General features: G+C 35.6%; 1 protein-coding gene across 5 annotated transcripts; it reads left to right on the top strand.

Moving 5' to 3' along the window:
• The first annotated feature begins 10,528 nt into the window (after positions 1–10,528).
• OTUD6B (OTU domain containing 6B) lies at positions 10,529–26,925 on the top strand. 5 transcript variants are annotated; one of them, XM_029223079.1, is made up of 7 exons: positions 10,529–10,698; positions 11,363–11,514; positions 13,786–13,866; positions 18,911–19,223; positions 20,830–20,891; positions 23,689–23,795; positions 24,579–26,925. In XM_029223079.1, exons 1-7 carry the CDS (start codon positions 10,617–10,619, stop codon positions 24,661–24,663), a joined length of 882 nt encoding a protein of 293 aa, XP_029078912.1. In that variant the 5' UTR covers positions 10,529–10,616; the 3' UTR covers positions 24,664–26,925. The 5 variants fall into 5 exon arrangements, with proteins under 5 accessions (XP_029078912.1, XP_029078913.1, XP_029078914.1 ...); XM_029223081.1 differs by having other exon boundaries at positions 10,619–10,744; XM_029223082.1 differs by having other exon boundaries at positions 10,672–10,744; positions 11,329–11,514.
• Positions 26,926–27,251: the final 326 nt, after the last annotated feature.

The raw sequence follows: 27,251 nt of genomic DNA, 5'->3' as shown, positions 1-27,251 counted from the left end.
AACCTTAAATGCTCTTTTATCTGCCTTTACTATTGCTAAATTATTATCCTGTCCATGCTTGATTTATTTAAATGTTTACTGAAGGAATTCTATATGCTAAGCACCATATTTGGTATTGAGGACACAAATGTGAAGAAGACAGATCTAGTTAGTACTTGCTTCATGGAAGTATATTCAAGTGCAGGAAACAGAGAAGACAAGTAAAAGTATTACAAAGGAGAAAAATAGGGTACTTCCAATAGAGAATGAATGGATAAGAATTGTGAATTACTTTAGATAGTGTGGTCGGGGAGTGATGACAGATCAATATTTGCAGTGGTGAGAAATCACTGTTTCCAAAGGTATCCCATTCCTCATAAAAAAAAAGTGTGGGAGTTCAAGATACCAAAGTCCAGATGGCTTAAACAGATTATAACAGAGTGTGGCATGGGATGAAACTGGAGATGGCCTTGAGAAGAATATTAAGAAGTATACACTTACTGGAAAAGTAGTTAAGAGTTGAATCTTAAATTTGGTTTGAATTTTTAAAGATAACTCTTATTTTGTTATAAAGAATAAGTTTGAGAGAGACATGTTTTTGTAATACAGGTGAATAATGATTCAGGCTCGGACCTAGAGTGGTGGCAGTGGAACTGGATGTACGTGGATTGATATGAGATATATTTAAAAGGTAGGACTTAATGATTTGTTCCAAGTAAAGGGTAAGGGAAAAAAAGTAGTTGAGAATGATCCCCAGGTTTTTGATGTAAGCAACTGTCCTCTCAACAGTGGTGCCATTTATTGGTTGATTGGTTGTAATTTATTGTATGTCAATTACACTTCAATAGATAAAACTTTAAAAATATAAAAGGTTAAAAGAAGATGCTATTAGAGAGTAATTAGGGCTATGACAGTGATATAGCAGGTAAAGTGATTGGCAGTGCCTTGAGAGAGGTGCTATATACTTGATGGCAGGGGTGCCATGTAGGCTGTTGTGTAGTTGAGGCAACTTTGATAAAGTGAAACATATGAATTTTTACCTGAATGATGATAAAAGCCCAGTTTCCCAAAATTTGGTGAGTATTTTTCCCAAGTTGAAAAAGCACTTAGGGAAAAACTCCTGTGGCAAGAAGAAACAGAAAAATAGACCAAAATTGCTGAAGTCTGGGGTTGGGAGTAAATGAGATCAGATATAAATGCAGGAACAAAAACAGGTGGGGTCTTCTAAGATGTGGAGTGATGCCGTTTACTGATATTTTTTTAAAAAAATTCTGTAAATATGTAAATTTTTTTTAAAAAAGAACAAAACCCAAAACAAACAAAAAATCTGGAGAACAAATTTAGATGAGTTTAATCATGTTATAAGTCCGAAGTACCTGAGGGGCAATCCAAATGAAGTCACCCAGGGGGCTGTATATGTATGTATGACCCTGGCACTTGGAAGAAAGGTCCAATTGGCACATAGATGTAGTAATTAAACCATGGGAACTGAAATTGGCAGAAAGTGTATAGAGTGACAAATGTTTCTGGGACAGAGCCCTGAGGGATCCAGCAAATTTCAGTGAGTGATAGAGGAACAGCCAAAATCAAAGGAGAAAAAGCAGGAGAGGGTGTGTCATGGAAGCTAAGGGAGGAGAGAGACAACACTCAACTTAAGAAGAATATATATATCGGATGGTGATAACTGTTATGGAGAGACATTAAGCAGGTTAAAGAGGGAAATAGGAAAGCTGGGTGGGAAGAGCACATTGTTTTCTTTTTATATGCAGGGACAAGGCAGGCTTCACTCACATTTGAGTAGAAATGTGGACAGAAGGGATAGTCAACAGTGTCCAATATTACTGAGAAATTAAGCAAGTTATAGGCTGAAAAGTGGTGATTTTGACAGCTGTTTCATGTGATGGGAAAATATGCAGCAGTTAAAAATGCTTTTGAAGAGTAAATGACTTAGAGAAATTACTATAATTGCAAGTGAACAAAAAGCAGAAATTTATATGTAGTATTATTCTAAATATGAAAAGTAATTTAATTTCCAGAAAGAAATATCCTGTTCTCAAGACATCTCTGCATGGTGGGATAATGGATAACACATCATCATCTATACTTTGTTCAAAATTTCTGCAGAAATGTTTTAATTAAAAAGAGTAAAATAGCTTTATTTTTCTGTTAACAAGAACATGCTAATGAAAGATAAAGAAGAAAATAATTATTCAAAAAGCTACCACTCAGATGTAAGTACTGTTAACATTGCAATATCCAAATATTTTTCTACATTTTCTAGATAGATGGAGAGATAAAGATATATGAGCACAAAAAAACTTGTAAAAAAAGTATTATTATATTTGCTGTTAACTGGCTTTTTTCCTTCCTACATGTCATGAGGCCCTTTCCATTATCAATCAGTATAGATCTTACTCTTTTTAATGGTTATACATTAATGTATTTAACTAAGTCCTTATAACTGGACATAAACATTGTTTCCAATTTTTCCAAATTTTGTATATTCTTTTATTGTTTTCCAGGATAAATTTATAGAAATTAAATTGTTGGTTTTGGTATGAATTATTAAGCTGCCTTCAAAAAATGTAAAAGGTTAATCACATTGAATGAATTTATTGATCATTTCATCACTGTTATATTAGTTGCTCCATTTTGAACCTCTTGGACCTTATTTTCTTTATCTCTAACATAGCGTTGATGATGGTAGTAGTTTTTTCTTATCTTAATGAATTGAGGTTTTAAAATAGTAATAATATATAAGGATTTTTTAATCATAAAGCACTGTGTCCATTTTAGCAATTGTAGAAGGTATATTATGGAAATAAATTGAATATTTCAGCTCTTCTTTAAAAGAAAACAATGTAGAAGTCCAGTTAAAATAATTTTTTTCAGAAGCCAAAAAGCTCTTAAACTCACACTTCCAAGTTGATTTTCATTCAACATTTTATTATTATAAAATATTTAGCATATAATAGCTGAGTAAAAAGGTGCTGCCTAAGAGCTCAGTGTTGGTAAACTAGCAGTTGTTTTAGGCTTCATATCTCAAAATATATTATTGCCTTCCCATATTGCTGTAGGTTGAATTATGTCTCCCCCCAAATTCATATATTGAAGCTCTAACACCAGTATGGCTGCATAAGGATGTAATTAAGGTTAAATGAGGTCATAAGGGTGGAACCCTAATTCAATAGAATTAGCATCCTCCTAAGAAGATGCCAGAGAGCACTCTCTTTCCCATTCCCACACCTTGCTCTCCCTGCCCCCCAACCCCCAAACATATGAGGAGACAATGATAAGGCAGCTGTCTACAAGTGAGGGAGAGAGCCCTCATTGGAAACAGAATCTGTTGGCATCTTGACCTTGGACTTCTCAGCCTCCAGAACAGTGAGAAATAAATGTATGCTGTTTAAGCTACCCAATCAATGGTATTTTGTTATGGCAGCCCACATAGACTAAGAAACATATTTCTTTTTTTATCATTATGATAGCCTTTAGGATGAGATGCTCAAAATTGCCAGTTAATCAAAACTGAGGCCCAATTTCCTTCTGCTGTGTGTGTAACCCTGCTGAGGTAACTTGTGACTGTTGAATATCAATCTTGTTTCATAAATGGTTGCATGATATCTCTCAAATATGCAGTCTTGTCAACCAAACAGAAAATGGAAACCCTCAGTTTTCCTGTATCTTTTTTGGCATATAGATTTGTACCATCCTTTAGTCTTGTTGAGAGTTCTTTGAAATTAACATTTGGGACAGGTATTCTAGATTTCAATTTGTCCTGTTTTATGTTGGGAATATTCTTCTCCTTCTGTCCCAGAAAGGACAACAAAATAATGGTTACTGGCAATCTAGACTTCCTGGCTGAGTGCCAACAGAAAGGAACACAGCAGAGTCTTCTGAGCAGCTCATGGTAACCATGTATAAGTCCTTCAGAACCTTTGTAGCAATCCTTAATTCTATGGGAGTCATCAGTGCTGTACGCTCTCAAAAAAAAGCCAGAATTCTTAAGCTTCATTAGTGGAAACATGGCTTCCCAAACTCAAGTTGGAAAAATTCTGAACAAAGCACATTGAATGAATTAGTGCATACTTATTTTTCACAGATTCTGTATTTGTGAATTTGTTTACTAAGATTAGTAACCCCCAAATCAAAACTAATGGCCCGTTCATAGGTATGTGCATGTGCAGAGCAGCAAAAAAAATTTGTCATCTGACATGTATAATCCCTGATGAAGTGGAACAAGGTGACACCCTATCTTGTCTCAGTTCTCATACTGTAAACTAGTGTCCTTTTCAGGATATATTTAGTGTGTTTTTTGCAATTTTGTGCTTTTTATGGGTGATTTTGCTCTTTAAAATGGTCCCTAAGTATAGTGCTGTGTATGGTTCCTAAGTACCTTACAGAGAAAATATGTGTTAGATAAGATTCATTCAGGCTATGAGTTATAGTTCTGTTGGCCATGAGTTCAATGTTAGTGAATGAACGACAGATACTAAATAAGGTATATTAAAATAAGGAGACACCCTAAGGTTATGTATTCATCCGTTGGTGACAATAATGTGGCCAGAGGTTTGCAGAAACCTAATTCTATATTTCTCCTAGGGACAATGATACACTAATTCAGTGTCTGAGAAACTTTAAAGAACATAACTACCACCAGTAACAAAAATCAACTAGATGTAGATATGTAGCAGTGAACTAAAAAATTAGAATATATAATGGAATAATGTGTGCTATTACAGATTTTTTTATAGTTTGCAAATTATAAGTTAAAAAAATTTAGTACAAAGATAAAAGGCCCTCCTGCTCATTATTCAACTCAAAGTATAGGTTTGACTGTAGTGCTTTTTTTTTTTAGACCAAATTAAAATTTAATATGACACCAAGTTGCCACCAAACATGCAAATATCAGTTATTTAATTAACACCCAAACCTGATTAGACAGAGCTACTGAGAGAAATACTCCAGAAGACAGGCATACAACTCAAGTTCACAACAATGACCTCATTGAAGGGTGAGCGAGCCCTGCTGTAAAGCTCCTGCAACTGGTTACTGGTAGGTCCAGTCACAGGGGAGAATGCAGCTGGGTCTCTGGCTGGTTCCCATCCCTTGGACAAGTCCTGTTTCTGGGTGTCTAGACAGGAGATTGGAAAGGAGAGGGAGCCAGAGAGAGAGACAGTGAGGGAAACAGACATAGAGGGAGAGGGAGAAGGGGAGAGAGAGAGAGAAATAGACTGAGAAGCTAAGGCCTAAATAGAGTCAAAGAAGCAGAAATACAGACAGGAAGATATCAAGCAGGAAGAGAGAACATACAGAAGAAGATAGAGTCAACAGAGAGAGACAGAATGAGGAAGCCAGACTTATTTTTAAAAAGACAGAGAGTTAATCCAGGAGGGAAGATGACAGGTAAGGACACAGAAAGAAATAAAAACCAAGAGAACAGGGAGATGGCAAGACAGATCAAGAGATACAGAGAGGTAGAGAGAGAGTCAAAGAGAAATACAGGAGAGGCATCCCTCTGACCCAGGGATGCCTGCTATCAACATCCTGTGGTGCCCCGGGCTCCCTGGAGGACCACTGGCCCATTCACACCTGGAACTAAGTGCTCTCTGACTGGCCAGCCAAGGCTGAGTCACCTGGGCCCTAGCCCCATTTAAGCTGCATTCCCGGGGCTCTTCCAGGTATCTGGCATGTAATAGATACTCAACAGATGGAAGAAAGGGGGAGAGAGAGGGATAGAGAAACAGAGGAACACAAAGAAAAGGGATCCTCACAAACTCCTGGGTGGGAGGCCACTTGCCCATCCCACTTTGTGAAGGAGCTGAGGTTCAGAGGGGCTTGATTATCTGTCCCCAAGTCATACGGTGGGTGAGTCACACACATTCCAATCCGTGGGCAGATGAGATGCACACACTTTCTTCAACCATTCATGTTTCATTAGATTTCTCTCTCTTTCCAGACACTTCTTGGAAGTGCCTTATTTTTGATGTTTAATTCAGTTGGAACTATAAATCTAAATATTCCATTCCTCTGTAATACCTACCCATCAAATATAGGTGTGGCCCTTAAGGTTTAACCTCCTTTCCTTTTTTCTTCTATTTCCTATCATTCTTTCCAGGGTGATTTCTCATGGCCTCAAATACCACCTTCAAGTCAGAAAACTAAAACCAGAATTTCCAACCATGACATCTCTTCTGGCTCTGGACCTGAATCTCTAAATACCTGTCTGACTTATCCACAAATGTCCCTGTCACAAATCATGCTCAACATGTTACAAACAAAACTCATTTTCCCCTGCATGAGCCATTGTTTTCTGCAATATGTAACTTACCTGAAGTAATGAACTTTCTTCCTTATTATATAAAGTTTATCCTCACAACAATCTTCTAATTAGGTGCTGTAGTATGGATGAGGGCAGGGTTGTACAGATGACATGAATTAGTCTTGAAATCATATTTGGTTCTGATACTGTGTGGTCTTAAGCCAATTACTTTTTTTTGAGCCTCACTTTCATGGACAGTAGATACAACATAGGTTTTATTATTGTTCTACTTGAAAGTATGGTAGGTACCCAAAGTGGCAGCATCGACAGCCCACAGGGACTTGCAAGAAATACAGAAGATCAACTTTACCCTAAACTTGGTGAATCAATACCTGTGACTTAATATGATCTTCCCAGGCAAATGGTTTGCATATTTAAATTTGAGCATCGCTGGTCTTGCCCACCCTTGCTAATACAAGGGTGTCATCACCTTCAGGGGAGTAGATCATTCAAGAATAGAAAAAGTCCTGTCTATAACTTACTAGAGCTACTGTTCCAAGTATTGCCAATGCTCCTGTTTATCCACCCACTATCAACTATATATAGCTGCTGTAAATGGATCTTTGATTTTATCCAGAAACCTTGAAATATCTAATTTAATTTGACTCCATGTTTATTTTATTCACTAGAGAAAGGCTCATTCTTCATTTATCATTTTAAATTGTACTCCCTCAACATTTTAAAATTTGGATTATTCAATCTGAAGTTTTCTTTGTGTCCCATCCTTACAAGGAAAAATAGAAGTACCAGTTCTCGCCTGAAATATTTGGAAAATGCAACCAAATCTTTGATTCAAATAGGGATGCCGCAATAGCTTACAATTCAAGCGCAAAATCTCTCATACAATAACACTGCTTAAGCAAAACTGTTTCTAGATTCTAATACTGCTTAACATTTATTAAACATTCATAATATACAATGCACTGTGTGAACTGAGAAGGCTTATAGATGCTTAATAATACATTTTATAATCTAATCTTGTGTTGCTATTACCCTGACATACCACATTTCTAACAAGCTCCCAGGCAATGCTTATGCTGCTTTTCTGAGGACCATACTTTTCAATAAAAATATTGTGGAACAAGAAGTATTACATGGAAGTCTGAGAAAGGAAGAACAAAAACAGTGATGGGGAGGAGGGCAGTAGGTGGTGGTGAGAGAAGAGAATTTGGCTTCTCTCTCTTTGAGAGTCAACTGTTATCTCCTTAGAATCCATTATGGTAAAATTCAGTTGGGAAAAATCTGTCACTAAGAAGTTAACCATGGCACTTAGAATAGCTTATATTGAAGTAAATCCACTACTTAGAATTGGAAGGTAGCAAAATTTAGAAAGTCCAGAAACTATGTCTTTCCTAGGTGCATATTCCATTCTTCATCTAGTGTTTTCATTCCTAGTTCCTTGACTTTTGTACATCCATCACATAACATATAACTCATAATGTCCTTATTGTTACAGATCCTAAATTATCACATTTATTATAATCTCCTCTTTGACCCAAAGGTAATTCATAACATTAAAAAAATTCCAAATATGTGATTTTTCAGCATTTGGATTTAGTTCCTAGGCTTTTTTGCAATGTGATCATTGTGCTTTCTAGAAATATATTAAAGTTTTCCCTGCACCTTAATATGTCACTTAGAAATGTTTCAGGAAAATCTGAAAAGAACGCAAATACACACACACCTCTGAACTACTTAACTACTCCTTAACTATCTCAACTTTTCATTTACTTGACTTATTAAAGATTGTAAGTACTGAAGTCATAGTCCAACAATTTTTGCCATGTGTATTTTCTTTAATTAAAGGATTACTTTATTAATTTTAAGTACCTAAAATGTACTAATTTTAAATGTACAATTTTTTAAAACATATATACATCAGTAAAACTATCACTCACATGAAGGTATTGAACATTTATTTTACATATGAATGCCATGTTATTTGCCACATAAAGCCTCTTAAATGTTACCACCTGTACTGTATGTTTTATAAATATGTTATAGCTTGAGTTCTAATAAAAATATTGCTCCCTACTCCCATTTCTATGACATCATTTCCATTATATTTAAACTCTTTTATCCTTTGCTTTATACAAATGTGAGTATCCAGGGTTATAGATTGATTTTTGACCCAATTTTAATCTCTTTAGATAGGACTATTTAACCTGTTTACGAGTGTGATGACTCATCAGTACCTGTGTCAATCTATCTTACGCCAATTTTAATGCTTCCTTGTTGTTTTTCACCACTTCCTCTACAATCCAAACAATTGGAATATGTGCTCTACTTTTATTTGTAACACATCTCATTGTCAAATTCACTTACAATGATCTACTACTACATGAAGCAGTAGGTATTGATTTTCTGAGGGCAAGATGCACATAAAACAAGGCTTTAATTCATGATCTCTCCAATGAGTAATTTAAAAAAAATTCTTTTTACACTACCAGTATTAGCATTACACACAAATTTGCTACTTTTCCCCCTTCTATAATTAAAACTAGGGAAAACAAAACTGTACTGACTGGTTTTCCCATTTTGCCAGATTAACATTTGGTATGCCTTTATTCTACAGGTTCTGTGCACAGTGACAAAGTCCTTTTATTTTACTTATGTTTAGCTTAAGAACATGAATATCTTTATCTACGTTGCATGCTAAAAATAAAACCGTATTTATTTGCTCTATATATTGAACGTTTAGCATGCCTTTTCACAGTTTATAAACTGAAATTTTAGATCCAACTTACAAATTTTAGCATTTAGTTTTATAACTCTACCTAACAATGTAAACTTAATGCTGTTTAACTAATGCTTACCACTAATTTTTTCATACAATTGCCTCCTTTTAAGTTATTTTAATTCATGTTCTTTGTTGGCTGCAGTACATAATTCAGCAAATTTTTCAAGGATGGTACTTGAAAGATATACTTTCTCAACCCCTGCGTATCTGTGAATGTCTTCCAGTTGCCTTGGTACAGAAATAATTTGGCAGGGTATATAATTGGTTTAAAATTATTTTCCCTTAAAACTGTAGATATTGTTCTACTGTTTTCTGGCATTTACAGTTGCAAGAGAAAAATCTGAGGTCAGCCTAACTTTGCGCCTTTATAAGTAACTTGCCTTCTCTGTCTGGGATACTTGTAGAATATTTTATTTATCCTTCCAATTAAAAAATATTACCAGGATATGTCTGGGTGTTGCTTTCTTTTCATTAAATTTTAATGGTACCCTGTGAACTTTTTCAATTTGCAGATCTAGCTCCTTCTTCAACTCTGGACATTTTTCTTCAGTTAGTTCCTTATAGTTTCAGCTTCATTTGCTTTGTCCTCTGTTTCAGGTATTCCTATTCGACGTAGATTTTATCTCCTGGGCAAGTGCTCTAGGTCTCTCTTCTTCTCTTTACTTGATTTCTTTTCTCTTTTTTTCTGCATGAAAATTTCTCTTGTTTTGCGTTAACTTCAGTAATTCCATTTTGGTGCCCTATGAGGCTTGCACATTTCTGTTATCTCTATGAGCTTCCTGATACTTTTCAATCTCTCCGGCAATAGCCTCTTTATCATTGAGCATAGGTCTTTAGGCTCCTGTGTGATATGATACTCAATCCTTACTACCTCATCTATTTCCACTGCTATATTCAAGAGGTGGCATTTTCTCAATTACTTAGTTGTCTTTCTTCCGAAATGCGGTATTACGACCTTGAAAATAATAAACAGATCTTAATTCCCGACTGTTTGATTGAATCAGCACAAAGATTCTCACCGATAATTATTCACGGTTTTATTGAAATGTTTTATTTTTCCTTCTTACCTTTTGAATAGTACTTCTTAGCAATGGGACCAAAAGTGGTCCCATTAAAGTAGATGTTCCGAAGTACCGAACAAAACAAAACAAACGTCCAAAACAGTGCCCCTACGTCATCTCTGCCCGCCTCACGTCAGGGCCAATAGACTGGTGTAGCTTTATTGCTGAAGGGGCTGTAGCGCGGATCAATTGCAAGTCTGCAAACTTCAGCCTACTAAGCCAAACCCCAGCACGCCATCGCGCTCCACCCCCGCCCCGCCCCGCCCCACCCCACCCCGCCCCAGCCTGCCCGGCCCTGCCGCATCAGCGCGGGTCACGGGAGTGCGCACGCGCAGCATCCGGTTCTTCTTCCTCCTCTCTCCGATGACTCAGCTTAGATCCGGCACCGCCTTGAAGGCGGGGCTGGATCCTAGCTGCGGCCAATGGCGCACGGGGTGAGGGTTGAAGGGTGGAAGGTGCTCCTTGCCGGTTGTGCTGGTTCCTTTCAACAACTGTCCTGGGTTACCTGGTCGTCATGGAGGCAGTCTTGACTGAGGAGCTTGATGAGGAGGAGCAGCTGGTGAGAAGGCATCGCAAAGAGAAGAAGGAGTTGCAAGGTGACGGGGGAATGGGAACCTAGAAGTCGCCAGGACCCAGGGAAGGGTGCGTGGCGGGTCGCTTCTGGGAAATCTTGAGGGGTTTCTGATCTGGATCCTCCAACGCTTTTCCAAAGTAGCCAGTGGTCTCTTTCTTCCCGCCTTTCCAAGGTCCCTTAATCCCCCAGACCTTCAGAAGCTTCCTCTTCTCCGGTCCGTCGCGTTCCCCCTACCCCGCGCCGCCGCCCGGGTGTGGGTTTCTGAAAACACCGGGAAGCCACCGTCTTGGACCCAGACCCCCTTTCCTATCTCCCCTTCCTGTTCCTACCCTATTTGCCGACACTTGCCCTACTCGGTGCGTTTTGAAATATCTCACCTAAATTTTGAGGACTTGGAAGGGGTACTTGAAAGATTTAAAAATCTACTTTTTTTTTTTTAAGTTTTTCCACCCCCCACACCAAACAAACTCACGGTTATGTTAATAAAATTTTTCTTTTTTTTTTTTTTTGAGGGTGTGTCTTAGCTTCATCTGGGCCCTTCTCTGTAACTATCTGTTGTGTAATTACTCTTCTTGCTTTCATAATTACTTTTTCTAAACTCTTCACCGTTTACCATCCCCTTATTGTTACTATTTCATATTCTTAATCCCAGGGTTTATGACTTAATGGTTTTGGTGGCTTTTCAGCCAAAATTCAGGGTATGAAGAATGCTGTCCCCAAGAATGACAAAAAGAGGAGGAAGCAACTTACTGAAGATGTTGCTAAGTTAGAAGCAGAAATGGAACAGAAACATAAAGAGGAGCTGGAGCAATTGAAGCAGACTTCTAAGGAGAGTAAAGTAGGTGAAGTAATGTTTCTCTTTGTCTACCTTTGAAAGCAACTGCCACTTCTACTACACTGTTTATTATATAAAATCATAAAATCGGAGGGAAAGAAGTCACTTAGTCACGCTCATGCCATCACCTTTCATTGATATTTTTCCAACCAGGTTTACATGGTAGTGTGTTTTTTAAGGAAGGCCAGCAAAGAAAACTATTGCCCCAAAGATGAACAGATTGATAAAATGGACTAAAGGAAGCTTTACCAAATGAAAGTTGGAAGACCAGTCTCCTAATCTCAGAATTGCCATTAAATAGGATTGTAACCTGGGCAAATTTACTTAATCTTCTTGAGCATAAGTTCTTCACATATCATATGATACAAATAGTACTGCTGTTTAAGCACAAGATTTTTTTTTAAGAAATGGGATAACAAATGTGAAATCATTTTTTAAGTTAAAAGTGCTTTATGAACAAGTTGTAAAAGATGAAATTTACTGATGTTTCTTGGGTAAATTGTAGCATGTTAACTGTCATCATTTTAGCTAATATTTATTTCATCATTGTAGCCATACACAATGTGTTGTTTGCCACACACTTTGTTTAATATATTACATTAATTTTCTCATAATTCTCATAATAACACACTATAAAGTATTACCTCTGAAGTAAGTGTAGATAATCCCATTTTTCAAATGGGAAACAGACTCAGAGAGATTTAAAACTTTGTCCTAAATTTATAACAGCCATTGAGTACCAAAGCCTGAATTCAAAATGAGAGCTGTCTTACTCCAGAATGTGAATACTGAATTCTGTTATAATTTTATCTAGAGTGGTAGCTTATTACATGGGTTTTAGATACCAAAGATCACAGACTCCATAACCTCATTCTCATTATTGATAGTTAGAAAGTTCTTATGTCTATGCAAAATTTTATCTACCATAAATAAATTTTATTTTATTTGGTTCATTTTTGGTCTGCTGTTGACAGGGAAAACAGCTTGTCTGTACTGATTTACAGTTATTGTATTAAACATAGTTTTATTTTCTTTAACTTTTTTGTCAAGAGCCTGGCTTTCCGTGCCTTTTATTTCCAAGTAACAAGGCATGATGCTCTAGGTGTTTGTGTTGTTACAATCATGGTATTCCTAATTGTCTCCCTATCTTTTCTATTAGTGAGATAGTTTTGTTTGCTCTCTCAGGCCTTTCAATTTTGAGATTTCTTTCCTAGGTTTCCAAGGACAAAAATGTTTAATTGTTAAGCTACATATTGTCCAACTGTTAAAATACAAACTCTCATTTTACTTTATCTTTTTTTTCTTAAACTGAAGCCTGTTTTCTTTCTGAATGTCACCTGAATTCTTTTGTCACTGCTTTCTCCTTTTCTTTCCAGATGCTTTTTTGTACCTTGCCTGTTGTCAGTATGGCAGTTTGTAAAATTAGCACATTCCTCAGAAAAATATAAGAATCCTAATTTCACTAAAGTTGATAACTGCTCTTTGAAGTCTTAATCTGATTTTGATATTTTGATCATTTGGTCCATAGCCTTAGGGACTGCTGACTCTGGTATTAGAGGCCTTGATATGTTTCATGTATGTGTCATACTAAAAACTAGCTTAACTTATACTTGTGGTAATAAAATACTAGCTACTAATCCTGATAGTTGTAAGTCTAGCAGTTTATTCTTTAGCAAACACGTAACAGCCATTTGGTGATTAAGATTAGTTGTAATATCCTAACAATAATTATAGATTAAATTTTCTACCTAAAAGTTTTTCAGTTTGTAGATGGGAAAGGATAGAAAAATCTCAACTTCCTACCAGGGTCAAGAAACAGTGCTCATCAGGTTCTGGCTAATTAAGATAGAGAAAGGCCTTTGCCACCACATTTGAGGTTATGAAAGTAGTAATGACAGAACCTTACATATTTTATAAGTATAACATTTAGAGAAGGGAAGGGTGGAATGCTGAATGAGTTGTGGCCCTTATAGGAAGTATTTAGATGAATGGAGTAGGCATTCTAAGAAGGAAGGAAACCATGCAGGAATGAGCATTGTCTTTGAAGAGCTATAAGGAAAGTTCTTGGGAATCTGACAATTCTCCCTTAAATACAGAGAAAGTCAACAGAACTATGTCTCATTTAGTATTGTGCTGTATCTAGTGCTGTTATTCAAATTTGAATTGTGGGATGACACATATTTGTGACTTTTGATAATTTAATAATCTAATACTTTGAATAATAACTTAAAGGTATTTTTCATTAACTTGTTAAATGTTTTTTGTTTCCCTTAGATAGATTCTGTTGCTGTCAATATTTCAAACTTGGTTCTTGAGAATCAGCCATTTCGGATATCAAAAGCACAAAAGAGACGGGTATGAAAGTCACCTAGTATTTGTTAGTGCTATGTGTGTAATACTATCTTAGGTGTTGTATTGGAAGTGAATAGAAAAAAAATGGAGTTCCTTGCCAGAGGACCTGAACTAACATTTATTAGGCTTTAGATTATATGAAATCTCATTTAGTCTTGACAGTAATCCTGTGAAGTAGGATTTCTTATCCCCATTTTATAGAGAAGAAAATAGCCCTGAAGCAGTATAAAATAACATGTCCAGTTTGCAGTTCTCATAGGAGGGTGGGGCTAGGAAAGGGGATGTGCAAAGGATAATTTTTTTTTTTTTTTTTGCGGTGCACGGGCCTCTCACTGTTGTGGCCTCTCCCGTTGCGGAGCACAGGCTCTGGACATGCAGGCTCAGCAGCCATGACTCACGGGCCCAGCCGCTCCGCAGCATGTGGGATCTTCCCGGACCGGGGCACGAACCTGTGTCCCCTGCATCGGCAGGCAGACTCTCAAACCACTGCGCCACCAGGGAAGCCCGCAAAGGATATTTTTTACAAATATGTTATTCCAGACTTAATAATTCAGAATTTGAAGACTGTGAGCCCAGGTGATACTGATGTATAGCTTTGGTTAAAAACTATGGTATTAAGTGGTAAAATAAGAATTTGAATCTGGAAGTTAAGCAAGATATAAAAATATCAGAATTATGTAGTTATATATGTATTGGTTAGTTGTGATGAAAATTCAGAGAAGGAAAAACTCATTGTGCTAAGTGTTACATAGTTGGTATTTAAGGAAATATAGTTATTTAGTTAGGATATTTAAAGTCAGTGAAACAGCTTGCACAAAAACAAATATGGGAATGAAATTTTGCGTCACCAAAGATCTGTAAGGAAACTGATTTATTGGACGTAATAGGTTTATGATATCAAAATTATGGGCGTGAGATTAGATAGGTAAGGGCTTTTTACTTTGAAAAAGAACAAGGGGTTTAAATCTAATCTTTCTTTCCCAAATATTGTTTTATTAACACTTGATGTTTTCTAGGATTTAAATGTTTAAACGAGCTTTGCATCTTATAATTTAGTAGTACATAATTTAATAGAGCATGGAATTTGGTGTCAGTCAGATGGAGGTTTTAATCCCATTGTGGTGCCTTGCGTAAGATTCTTAACCTTTTTAAGCTTCAGTTTCACATGTATAGAATGGGGGAAAATAATACCTACTTAATAGAGTTATTGTGAATATTAAACAATTTACTGTTTCCAAAGCCCTAAAACAACGTTTTTACTATCATTTGGGTCAACAAGTGATAGTATTGTTCACTGTGTTAAATACTGCATAGTGCACCTCTTAAGAAATTCAACCTAAGACAAGTTTTTTTGTTTGTTTGCTTGAAAGTTGCTTAAGTTGCAAATCGTCAAACATTTCTCATACTATTGTAAAATTTTGTTCTTGAGTAATTATTATAACTGTGAATTTCATAGACTGAAGAAATTTAGATTTCATGGTATTTTGGAGGTTATTTAGTTCACCAACTCTGTGCTTATGATATGTATTCTGTTATAGCCTTATTATTGTCATCTATTTTCTACAGATCAAAAGTGAAGGGAAGAAGTTTTGCTTGGCAGAAACATAACAAATATTTGTTGGAGTTGCCTCTACCTAGTAATTGCTATATCTTAGAGTAGCAACTATTTAATTCTGGCAAACATGACACAACTCTTTCCTGTCTTTATCAACACTTGTTCACCCTACCTGGTCCCTTAGGCAACAAAACAAACTAATTCCCTTACGTTTCTCAAACATTTTGTTACTTTTCTCCTAAAATATTGCATAGCTGAAATGCATACCTTTTCCAGCTATACTCTCAAAAAATGTAGTATCTTTTATAGTCAGCTGCTTGGCAACACTTCTCTGCTGAGTCAACACCTGGCAGAGAAAACACCCTGTAAGTAATGGCCAAAGTTTCTTATTGCTTTGTTATATTAATAGGATTTGGGGACAGAAAACACTGAAAGTTTATAATATTTAAGAAAATGGAACCTGAAGACAGGGTAGATAATTGGGTATTAGACTTATGCCGAACCACATTTTTTTTCCCCCAGAGGCACCAAGGAATGAAAAGCCAGTTAACTAATGATGTCATCTTTGGGAGAGATACAACTCTCTGGTAGAAAAACATGACAAAACTTTATGAAGATTTATTATTGGAATATTGTAGAGCAAATCCCGTATTTTCAATCTAGAAAAGCATAGGGAGTATTTTATTTACTTCAGAGAACTTCAGTGAAAACTTATTGGTATGGTGGAAAGAGCCCAAAGTAGAACTTAGAAGAACTGGGTTCCAAAAATAAGAAATTTGAGAGCTGGAATGAGATCTAGTTCAATTTCTTTATTTTATAAATGAGAAAGCTGAGGCCCAGGTTGTCTCAGTGGCATGCTGAAAGTTTAATACAACCCGTGCACTAGTACCCAGCTCTTAAGATTTCTCTTCAGAGTTGTTTTTGCTGTATTACTGTACTATTACTACATGACTCTAGTTTTACTGACAATGTATTTATGATTTATGTGCTATTTTCATCATACATACATTTTCATTAGAATTTATGGGTGCCATTCTACCTCCAGGACTAGGGTTGTAGAAAGGAAAGTGTCTCATGCCACTGGAAAACTCTGCATGGTTGGGAAAACAATGCAATGTGTTTCCCACCTAGTGCCCTGAAAAGGAAATACAATTGCTTTGTAATATTGAAGCAGAGCATGAGGGAAAAAAATGTAATGATTGGATTAGTATTTTAGAGGCTTAAATTAAGGTTTTACAGATAGTATAAAGTTCCACTCTTCCAGTAACTAGTACCTGACGTCATTAACTCCAGCTCCCATCTACTCCAACTTTTATTCTGATTCAGGTGCCTGGATAGAAGGAGCTCTCTGTGTTGTCCTTGGTCCCTGCTCTGCTTCTAACCAGCTGTATGGCCTTTGGAAATCTTTCTGCGTGCTGTTTCCTCAGAAGAGGAAAATGAGGGGTTTTGGATTAGATGATATTCAAGGTGCTTATCCTTCCTCTCCCCTCTGAAAATGTTTTTTATAGTCTTTTAAAAAGTAATAGTGCCATCTTGTGTTTTAAGATTTTATGCCACTGTGATCCACAGTTGTAGGTATGCAGTGAAATAAATTGTTTCATGGTATTTCTGGCATGGTTGGAGTTTGGAAGAAAAAGCAAATAGGTTTATGTTTTATTAAGAAGATAATACTGCTTTTGATTCAGGTAACTTAGAACTCACTTTAGGTTTATCTGGCACAGCACATAACAGGCATGTAGTAGAAGCAGGTGGCATTAAGTGAAATTGAAATTTGCCTTTCCATTCACATCTTCTGTCGTAAGGAAAGGTTAGAGCTGGGGAAATAAAAATCTTTACCTTTTCCTTCTTTTTCTTGGCTTATCTAAATCCTTCACTGTAGTTTGCTACCAATATCAAGATTTATATTGATAGAATGTAGTTTAACGATTTTTATTCTCTTAAATTGAAAAGCACTTGCTCCCAGTATATAAGTAAAACATACCATAGAGAGTTAGAAAGATGTTCACACACACACATGCAGGCACACACACAAAGCAAAATAAAACTTATTTTGTAATCCTGCCATCCAGAGAAAAGCACTGTAAATATTTTGTGTATCTCCTTCTAGTGTTGTTGTTTTTTAAACTGTATGCATAGACTTAATATATATTAACTGTATACCATCTTTTTGGCCCCCCAACCTTATCTCTTGACACTTTTATCTGGTACTCTAGCTATATGAACCGTGTTCAGCTATGAAACATATAGTGCTTTCTGTCTTTTGATCCTTGCTATTCCAAGTGTCAGGAGTTTTTTCTCTTTTTTCCCAACCTTCCCACTCTACTTCTTATCCACCCTTCATGTCACAAATCTCTCATTACCCTCTCCCCATCCCATTATAACATTTGAATAAGGAAAGCAAGCTGCAGAGTATAACGTATGATAGGACTTTTGTTAAAATACTGTTTTCTGTACATTTTCTATGAGTACATCTGTATTTATTAAAATACATAGAAAAAAAATCTAGAAGGATACACATCAGACCTCTAGAGCAGGCACTGGGATTGGCAGGGGAACTTTAGATTATCTGTAATATTTTAACTTTTTTATAGAGAAGAATATTTTTATCTGTTACTTTAGTTAAACGTGTGTGTGTTTGTATGTGTTTTTTTTTTTTTTAAAGCTGGATATATAGAGCTCCTATACCCTCCTAAAGACCTTAGCCATTTAATGCCTCGCTGGTGAGCTGGTGATTTAGCACATTAAGACCTCACTGGTGGAGTGATAAGTTAAAAAGTTTGGATTAGCTTGGACTTAAGTATGACAATGATGTTGCTTTAAGGCCTAGGACAACTCAGTCCTAAGATAGTACTTTGAAATCGGTAAGTAAAGTTTTTAGATACTTGGCATGTAGTTTTTTTTTTTTAAAGAAGATGTTGGGGGTAGGAGTTTATTAATTAATTAATTTATTTTTGCTGTGTTGGGTCTTCGTTTCTGTGCGAGGGCTATCTCTAGTTGTGGCAAGCGGGGGCCACTCTTCATCGCGGTGCGCGGGCCTCTCACTATCGCGGCCTCTCTTGTTGCGTAGCACAGGCTCCTGACGCGCAGGCTCAGTAGTTGTGGCTCACGGGCCTAGTTGCTCTGCGGCATGTGGGATCCCTCCCAGACCAGGGCTCGAACCCGTGTCCCCTGCATTAGCAGGCAGATTCTCAACCACTGCGCCACCAGGGAAGCCTGGCATGTAGTTTTTAAATAGACTTCAAAGAAAAATTTGAGGGCTTTCTTTTGTCCTAGTACAGAGCTAGGTGCTGTACACACAGATGAGAAATAACATTTGCCTTTAAAGGAGTTCACAATATAGAAAATTCTATAAGTGATGAGATCATCAATATGATAATGCTTGTGGGAGATGGGAGAAAAATGTTTCTGAGAATTTTATATTTCATCCCCATAATAAATGTAAATTAGTCCTAATTATTAGGAATTAACTTTCCTACACTGTTCTCTTCATAGGACAAAAAAGCTGCACTGGAAAAGGAGCGGGAAGAAAGGATAGCTGAAGCTGAAATTGAAAACTTAACTGGAGCTAGACATGTAGAAAGTGAAAAACTTGCTCAAATATTGGCAGCTAGACAGTTGGAAATTAAACAGATTCCATCTGATGGCCACTGTATGTATAGAGCCATTGAAGATCAACTGAAAGAACAGGACTGCAGTCTGACTGTGGCTGCCTTAAGATGTCAGACTGCTGACTATATGCAAAGCCACGTGGAAGACTTTCTGCCATTTTTAACAAATCCTAATACAGGAGATATGTATACTTCAGGTAATTTATTTTTCTTTACTATGTCTTGTTGTGGTTGTGGTGGTTGTTAAATAAAGTGCTTCCTGGAACTGATAATAAAAATAACCTGAGTGGTCCTTATGGGGGAAAAAAATCTCAACATTTAGGCAAAATTATTTTCTATAACTTTAATAGATACTAGCACATTTTGGTTTATTAAGATCTTTTAAGTACTTAACTATTTTGTAGTTAAAATAAATCTTTTATCTAAGATAGGAATAGGATTCATTATTACTATTTTTAAAAGTGTGTTAATAAGTTCTATTTCACAAAGTTAAGCTTTGACTAGTCTCTGGAAGTATAGGGCCTGAAGACCACCAGTATAGAATGATTAGGAAAGCTAATTCCTCCTTTTATCCTGTAGTTTGGGAGATTTAATTTTATTCTAATAAGCTATAATATTCAGGCAAAATTTGACTTTGCAAAACCAAAAACAGATGAGTTAATAACCTGCCTTATTATTCTCTATAATACCGTTGATAGTTGGGAAGGTAAAAAAAATGTACAACTAGCAAATAAAGGAGAGAGCAAGTGAAAATCTGAAAAAGTTTCTTAAAGAGAAAGGGGAGTAAGGGAGAAAGTTAGTCCTTGAGATAAGACAGCAGGTGTGTCAGTATCTACTGGGAGCAAGTCATATGGCCAGGATGTATTGAAGAGGGAGGGGATGGTTAAGGGTGACTTGTTTAATGGAGTCCCCAACTGCTAGTTGTAGGGCAGTGGAGAGGAGGTGGCAACTCAGCATGGTGAAACAGAGAAAAAGACAAAAGACTTAAATTACCTTCATTCCTTTAGACAATATTTATTGAAGGCCACAGTGTGGCAAGAACTACTCTAGGCACTGTTCTGAGCACTGGATATGAGACAGTGAATGAGACAGATACACAGGACATATTTTCTCCTAGATGCCCATAATTCTTTCCCCTTCCTCTAAACAGGAAGTTAGAGGTGTTAGTTTCCCATGTTAACTTTCTGTATAAAAGTGTGTATGCTCAAGATATGCCATTAAACTCTGCAATTAGGTCTTTTATGTCCTCTCAGGACTGATCTAGGAAGACCTTTCTTTGGCTAGAACTGATACTGATAACAAATAAAGTAGACGTTTCCAAAATATGTGAAGGCACTATTTGATGCTATCACTGGGAAAGGAGTTTCAACTCATTTTACTTTTACTCTGATTCTCTTCTCACATTTCTTACAGTGTCTTATAGTGAACCTGATATTATAAAGGATGCATTTTTTAGTCTTTCAACATATTCTTTCAGATGCAGATTTGGACTTTAAAATGTGAATATGGTGGCAATCTTGGGGTCATTGCTTGGGTCAAGAGAGAGGTAGTCTTGTAATGTAGTTGAGGTCGCTGGGCCTTAGGCTGAGGGAGAGAAGCAGAGATGAATTGCTTTGCTCTTCGATGGAAAGTTTGAATGAATTAAGTTTGGGTTGGGAAATGGATTAAATTCTGGAGAATATAGGTAGAGAAGGAGGAAGTTCATAACTTGGGCAGTTTCATCAGAAATTGTGGGAGGTATAGAAGGGACTAACATGAGTTCTAAAAATTATTAAGTGCTATATTCTGATCTATTTTCTACAGAAGAGTTTGGAAAATACTGTGATGATATCATAAACACCGCTTCATGGGGAGGTCAGCTTGAGGTAAGTTTGTTATTATTCATAGTGGCATTGTTAAATTATTTTTAAAAATCCCTTCTGTAGTTTTCAGACATAGTTTTCAGATGATCCAAATTTCCCTTTCAAGGTTCCTTTTCTTTATATATTTGCTGTTTCTCTACTGAAGCATTGAAAAAGGGAGTTAATATTCTTAGGCCTTTAATTTAAGTATGTACCTTTGGGAACTGAAGCACTATTTCATTTTAAATAGCCCAGTGTTTGATCATTGTGTTGGTGAGGCTAGTGTTGCATCTGCATATTTCCATTTGTGATATTGCTACTGGCCATATATTTGAATTTATGGACATATGAAAGTGAAGATTTTACTTAAGTACAGTAAAATTTACCCAAGTGGCTCAACTGATGAAAATCACTGTTGGAAAAGTAACATCTCTTACATCAGAAATAGAAAACAATATTTTAATGTGAGAATACACGTCAAATCCTCCCACAATACATCAATTACAATTGTGTCTTGAGTTCCTAGTTGATACTGACTGACTTGAAAGCAGTATTTGATGCATTAAAATTCACTTGTAAGAAAACAATATATTTAGTCACTTGTAGGGAGTTAATCACGATTTTTTTTAAGCTCTAATTATTTATCTTACTGTTAACTTTGTTTCATTAAAGCAAAACAAAACACCTAAGTGGTCCAAGTGGTGATGAGATAGCCTGGGGTATTAGAAGTCAGGGAGTAAGGGGGAAAGACTTGGGGCTAGGTTGTGGGTTTTTTGTTTTTTTTTTTTTTTGCGGTACGCGGGCCTCTCACTGTTGCGGAGCACAGGCTCCGGACGCGCAGGCTCAGCGGCCATGGCTCACAGGCCTATCCGCTCCGCGGCATGTGGGATCTTCCCGGACCGGGGCACGAACTTGTGTCCCCTGCATCGGCAGGCAGACTCTTAGCCACTGCGCCACCAGGGAAGCCCTAGGTCGTGGTTTTTCCTTGTGCTTCTCCGTTTTGTGACTTTGGGGGAGTCAGCCAACCTCCAAAGCTCCATTTTCCTTATTGAATGGGGCTAATAAAACCCCTATGTGTATATGGTAGGCCATTTGTGGATATTAAATAAGGCAAAGAGTATATGCATAGAAGTTTGTAAGCTAAAGTGCCAGATAGATGAATCTAGCAGTATAATTAATATTATTGTGTAATTATGATTAGTCATCTTAAATAGTTTGTGGCTCTGACTATTTCACTTCAAGAACTATGTTGTTTGGAGATAGGACATAATTGCTTCTTCAAAGTCTTTTTCTTAGCAGTGCTATATTTGTACCTCTTCTGAGCCACCAGAGGGAACTGTGTCCACTTGTTTTGTATGCCTCTCCTGGGTCTCTGAAACTCGGGAAGTTTAGCTTTGTGACTACATTAGGAGTAATTAAAGATGCTTGAACTTTTTAATAAGAATCTCAAATTAATTTGAGTTCTAGAGACCTAAGTGACTCTTTTTAAATTGAGAAAAACCTTTTAAAACATCTTTTGAAGGACATTTTCTCATAAATTGTGAATTCATTTGAAATGAGTTGCTGTTTTCACAGTGGGGTAAATTTAAATTATTAAAGAGAAATTCTTTGTATGATTTCTGAAGACTTAGATGGGATATTAAGATTTCCAGAGCTTGTTTTGCACCCTCCATTCCATGCTGCCTTTTAAAAAATGTTATTTTAGGTATAAGAAAAAAGTGCTTCAAAGGAATATTTTACGAGATAGAACATGGGATTAAATTTGCTACTGTGTAGCACAGAACCTTTTCCATATTCTTGAATTAATTTCGTACCTTTGTTTAAAATTTCCTAAAAGGTCCATGTTCTGTTATAATGGGGCAAATAAACAGATCAGGGCATTATGACTGAATACTGTTAAATGATTAATTTGTTTATGAACTTGAGCTCTAGAGTCAGACTTCTCAGTTCAGTTGCAAGTCATTTTGTTTCCTTGTGCTTGACTTCTCTTAACCTTTCTCTACCTGTAATTATAGTCTTTAAAATGTATAACAGTAGTACCTATCCCGTAAGGTTATTGTGAAGACTGAATGAATTAATACACATAAAGCACTTAGAATGCTTGGTCAAAGTAAGTCTAAAAGAATGTTACTACCAATATTCATTATTAACTATTATTCATCCAACTTTAAGCTCTAATTTTATATCATGTGGCATGAACTTAAAATTGTATGTTAATCAGTTGGAAATTCCATGAAGGGATAGTACAGTTCATAAGCGAACTCATTCTACTCATGCCTTGAAAATTATAGAGCAGTTGTTCTCAACATTAGTACAATAGAGTCATCTGAAAAGCTTTTAAAAAAATAAACCTCCTATTCTTTCCTGCTTCCTCTGTCCTTCCCCCAGCCCCTCTCAATTGTAATTGATTTGATCTGGTGCCTGAGTAACAGCATTTTTAAAAATCCTTTATTATGGAAATTTTCAAGGCATATTCAAAAGTAGAGAGACTAGTATAATGAACTCAATTTACTCATCCCCATGCTTCATTAACTATGGCATAGATATTTCCAAAAAGCTGTTGTACATCCAGGGCTTGAAACTTATGCATTTGATTTAGTAAACATTATATTTATTTGATTTTTAACAAATATGTGTTAAGTGCCCACTATGTGCTGGGCTCTTGGTGTACATTAAGGAAAAAGAGTAGATCCCTGCTCTGACTCGTTGCCCTATTCATGCATAAATTCAGTAGTTCATGATTTGAATAAGATTTACCGCTTATTTCCCTTACTAATATATATATTGTTTGTTTTTTGGTTTTACATTTTCTTTTTTATAGCTAAGAGCCCTGTCTCACATTTTACGAACACCGATAGAGATAATACAGGCAGATTCTCCTCCTCTTGTAGTTGGTGAAGAATATCCAAAAAACCCATTAATACTTGTGTAAGTACCTAGAAATTCCTACTGTTAATATTTTTCATGATTAAGACAAAAAGGATTATGAAAAAATTTTAGGTTATATATGTTGATTAATCGAAACAAGTCCATCTTCAGCAGGATTAATTATGCTTATTTTATGTAAAAGGCAATTACAGAATTAGAAAGCATTGTCAAAATATGTGATTTAGGTAATTGTTTAAACCTCTAGTGATTTAATCTTGTATATGAGTTAAGAATAAAGTCATTTCTAAAGGTTACAAAATTTTAGGATTAGTTCTCATGTTGTTCTGGTTTGACAGTAATGCTAAAAGTTTCAACAGGTGTAAAAGCTGAAATACATTCGTGTTGCCTGATTGTTTATTCCTTAGAGATTTTTTTCTTCATATTGTAAAAACACGTTACATAATTGAGAGTTCTCTGAAACAGCATGGAGAGTTTGCCATTGGCTTTAGTGTTCATTAGCTAAGCCTACTAAGGTAGTCATTAATGGCTTGGGTTTAGGTAATAATTTAAGCTTGTTGAGCACTCAGCATCTCAGTTTTTCCTTTTTCACTCCAATGATGGTGTTTTACCTGACATACTCAGCAGACAGTTATTGAACCAGATCTTACTGACCGCTGATGCTTTTCAAATGGTGTGGAACTTTTAAGTAATGAAGTCTATTGAATGATACCCTGTGAAGTGATTAATTCAAAATACTTGGTTTTATATACATAGTAAACATTTATATACAGTGAATTGAATTGCTTTTATCTAAATTACTTATTTCTCCTTTTTTTCTTTCAGTTACATGAGACATGCATATGGCTTAGGAGAACACTACAGTTCTGTTAAACGGTTGGCGAACACAGCTAGTGAAAATTGCAGCTAGTCTATAAAATGTTGCTGTTATGTTTTAGTACAGCGTGCTGATCTGAGTATTAATACCAAGTGTTGGGTTGTTCTAAATGTTTCTGGAAAAAAACCAACTACCTTAAATCAGTTTTATGGCAAAGCTACTAACAGGTTTTTAAAAAATGTGTCAAAGATAAACTTTCACCAATGTCCCCTTAGTGGTGTTTTAAAAAACAGTTGTAAGTCCCTTGTGGAGAACATAATTTATAGACCAAGATGGTACCCTGTTTGCTGATATTTTTATTAAATATAGGATCCTGAACATTCTGTTCTGTGTTGAAATAGTTAAAAATTTTTTTCTCCCTATTACCGAAAGCTTTCAGTAACCGTGTCAGTGTAATTTTTCTTGAAGAAGTGAAATGACTCAGTCTCTTTGACATTGCAATAATGTGGTGATGGTGATAGCAAATTTAATGAGTGCTTATAAATGAACGTGATTGCAGTAACTTTGGTGTTGATGGGATTAATGCTCTGACGCTTTTTATATAGCCCCATCAAAGTGCAGCTAAGAAGCTTGCTTTAATAAAGAATTTAAAAATATTTATTCAGATGGGAATCAGTTGTTATATTTTAAGAAATGAGACAAATTCATAGGTAAATATGTTTCCAATCAGATTTAAACCTCTAAAGAAGTACAGATGTCTTTTATTTGTATATAACTTAAAAAGACTCAGCAGATTATTGCTTTTCTAATTCATTTGTTATTCCTTCCTGTTTCTTAACTTCAGAATGGTTGTACCATCATTTCTTGATTATCTTCTTAACTATAAATTTTTATATCTTTGTTGTATTTTCTCCATCACTACTCAGCTACTTTGCTTGCCTTGCAGTCTTTTCCACTAAGAAATAGTTTTTAGTTTCTCTTATTCTTTAACTTGTGAAAATTGAAGGAGTAGCAATATAAAAGTGTCCAAGGCCAAATTTACTTCAAATTCTTCCTCTTTTACAATTTGTCTTACAAGATCTCTCCCTTTGCTTCATTCTCTAGGATTAGAGAATGCCTTTGTTAACTTGTTATTTTGTTAGCCTTATTAATGTCACCTTTCCTCAAATATTTGAGAATATTTGTCTCAAGTATTTGGGCATTTTTTATGTGGCTGAAAGCCACTGTTGAGGCATGACTGTATAATAAAATCAGTACAATACTTTTCAGTTGAATGATTTGTCTAGCTCAGATTTTAGGTTACTTGTAACAGTATTCTAAGAAGATAGTACCCATCTGTACAAATGTGTCTGATAATTTGTTATGTAAGGAGGTATTATAAAAATGAAACCTTTCTGGTTTGATCTGTTTTTCTCAAATAAGAAAATAACTAGTAAGACTTTGCATCAAGTTTATAAAATTTGAATTTTTTCTCCATGAATGCGACTAATTTTTATAAGTAAATATTGGGTTTTATAATATTAAAAACAGGGTATCAGTATCACATGCCCAGCAGGTGACTGTGTGGAAACCTGGCAGGAGCTGTTGTGGTCATCTAGAGCAAATAAGTACTACATGAAGGTATTCAACTGCCAAAGATTAAAACCATTCTGCTTGCCAAACAAAATATATTCTGAAGGCTGCTTGCTTTGTAATCCTTGATCTGAATTTTTTTGGGGGTCTGAAATTTATAAAAGAATGATATTGTAAAATACTAAGCAGCTTGGCTTTATTTTGAAGTAATCTATTACTTTAAAAGAGAAGCATTAAGAAGTAATAAAACAAGATACAAAGATATCTAGTTATTATAAATTCCATCTATATTTAAAGTATTCTAAAATAACTTATTGGTAGCTATTTTTTTTCTAGCAGGATGAATAGAATTGTCTTGATTGTAGATATATTTTTAAATTTTTATTATTTTTTATTTTTTAAATGGCCAATATGGTAATGAACAGGGTTTGTATGGTTAGCTTCTCTTCTTTCTTAAAACTTGAGATAAAAATTATTTTAGCTGTAACCTAAATACTAAAATTAAAGTCTTTAAAAAATGGCAGATGTTAACTTAATAGCAGCATATACTAATTTAATTTGCTGTATGATGCTGGTCTCTTAGGGAAGTTTGATAAGCTTTCTTTTGTCCTAACTCAGAAAAGCATATGTTAGAGTTCTGGAATATGTCTTTAGCCAAGAATTTTATCCACTTAAATATGTTTTTTAACTTATATAAAGCAAAAAAGAATGTGTGTAACTATAGTGAGCAATAAAATTTTGTTCATATTATCTGATGTTTGCTAAAAGAAAAATAAAAGATGAGTGGATTGAATCAACATTTGTACAAATTGTTATTCTTTAATAATTTTAGAAGTAGAGAAAACTTGTTTTAGAATTTTATTCAGCTTTTATTTTGTCCTCATATATAATTGAAAATAATAGTCACAGATTCTAATATTTATAACATTTATATTATTTTATTATTTTAAAATTATGAAAGGCAAATTAATTAGAAAAATATCTAAAACTATTGGGTGTTAAAGAAGAAAAGAAAAATGAATAAACATCTGTGTAAGAATATGAAGCAGTAAGAAGGAAATCTATGCAAATTAGTGCTGCCACATATTTGTTAATACATTGTCTTGGTA

This window comes from Monodon monoceros, unplaced genomic scaffold, assembly GCF_005190385.1.
Source record: "Monodon monoceros isolate NGI ecotype Baffin Bay Population unplaced genomic scaffold, NGI_Narwhal_1 Super_Scaffold_14, whole genome shotgun sequence".
In the NCBI taxonomy this organism is placed as follows: domain Eukaryota; kingdom Metazoa; phylum Chordata; class Mammalia; order Artiodactyla; family Monodontidae; genus Monodon; species Monodon monoceros.
This window is presented reverse-complemented; position numbering and strand designations above follow the sequence as displayed.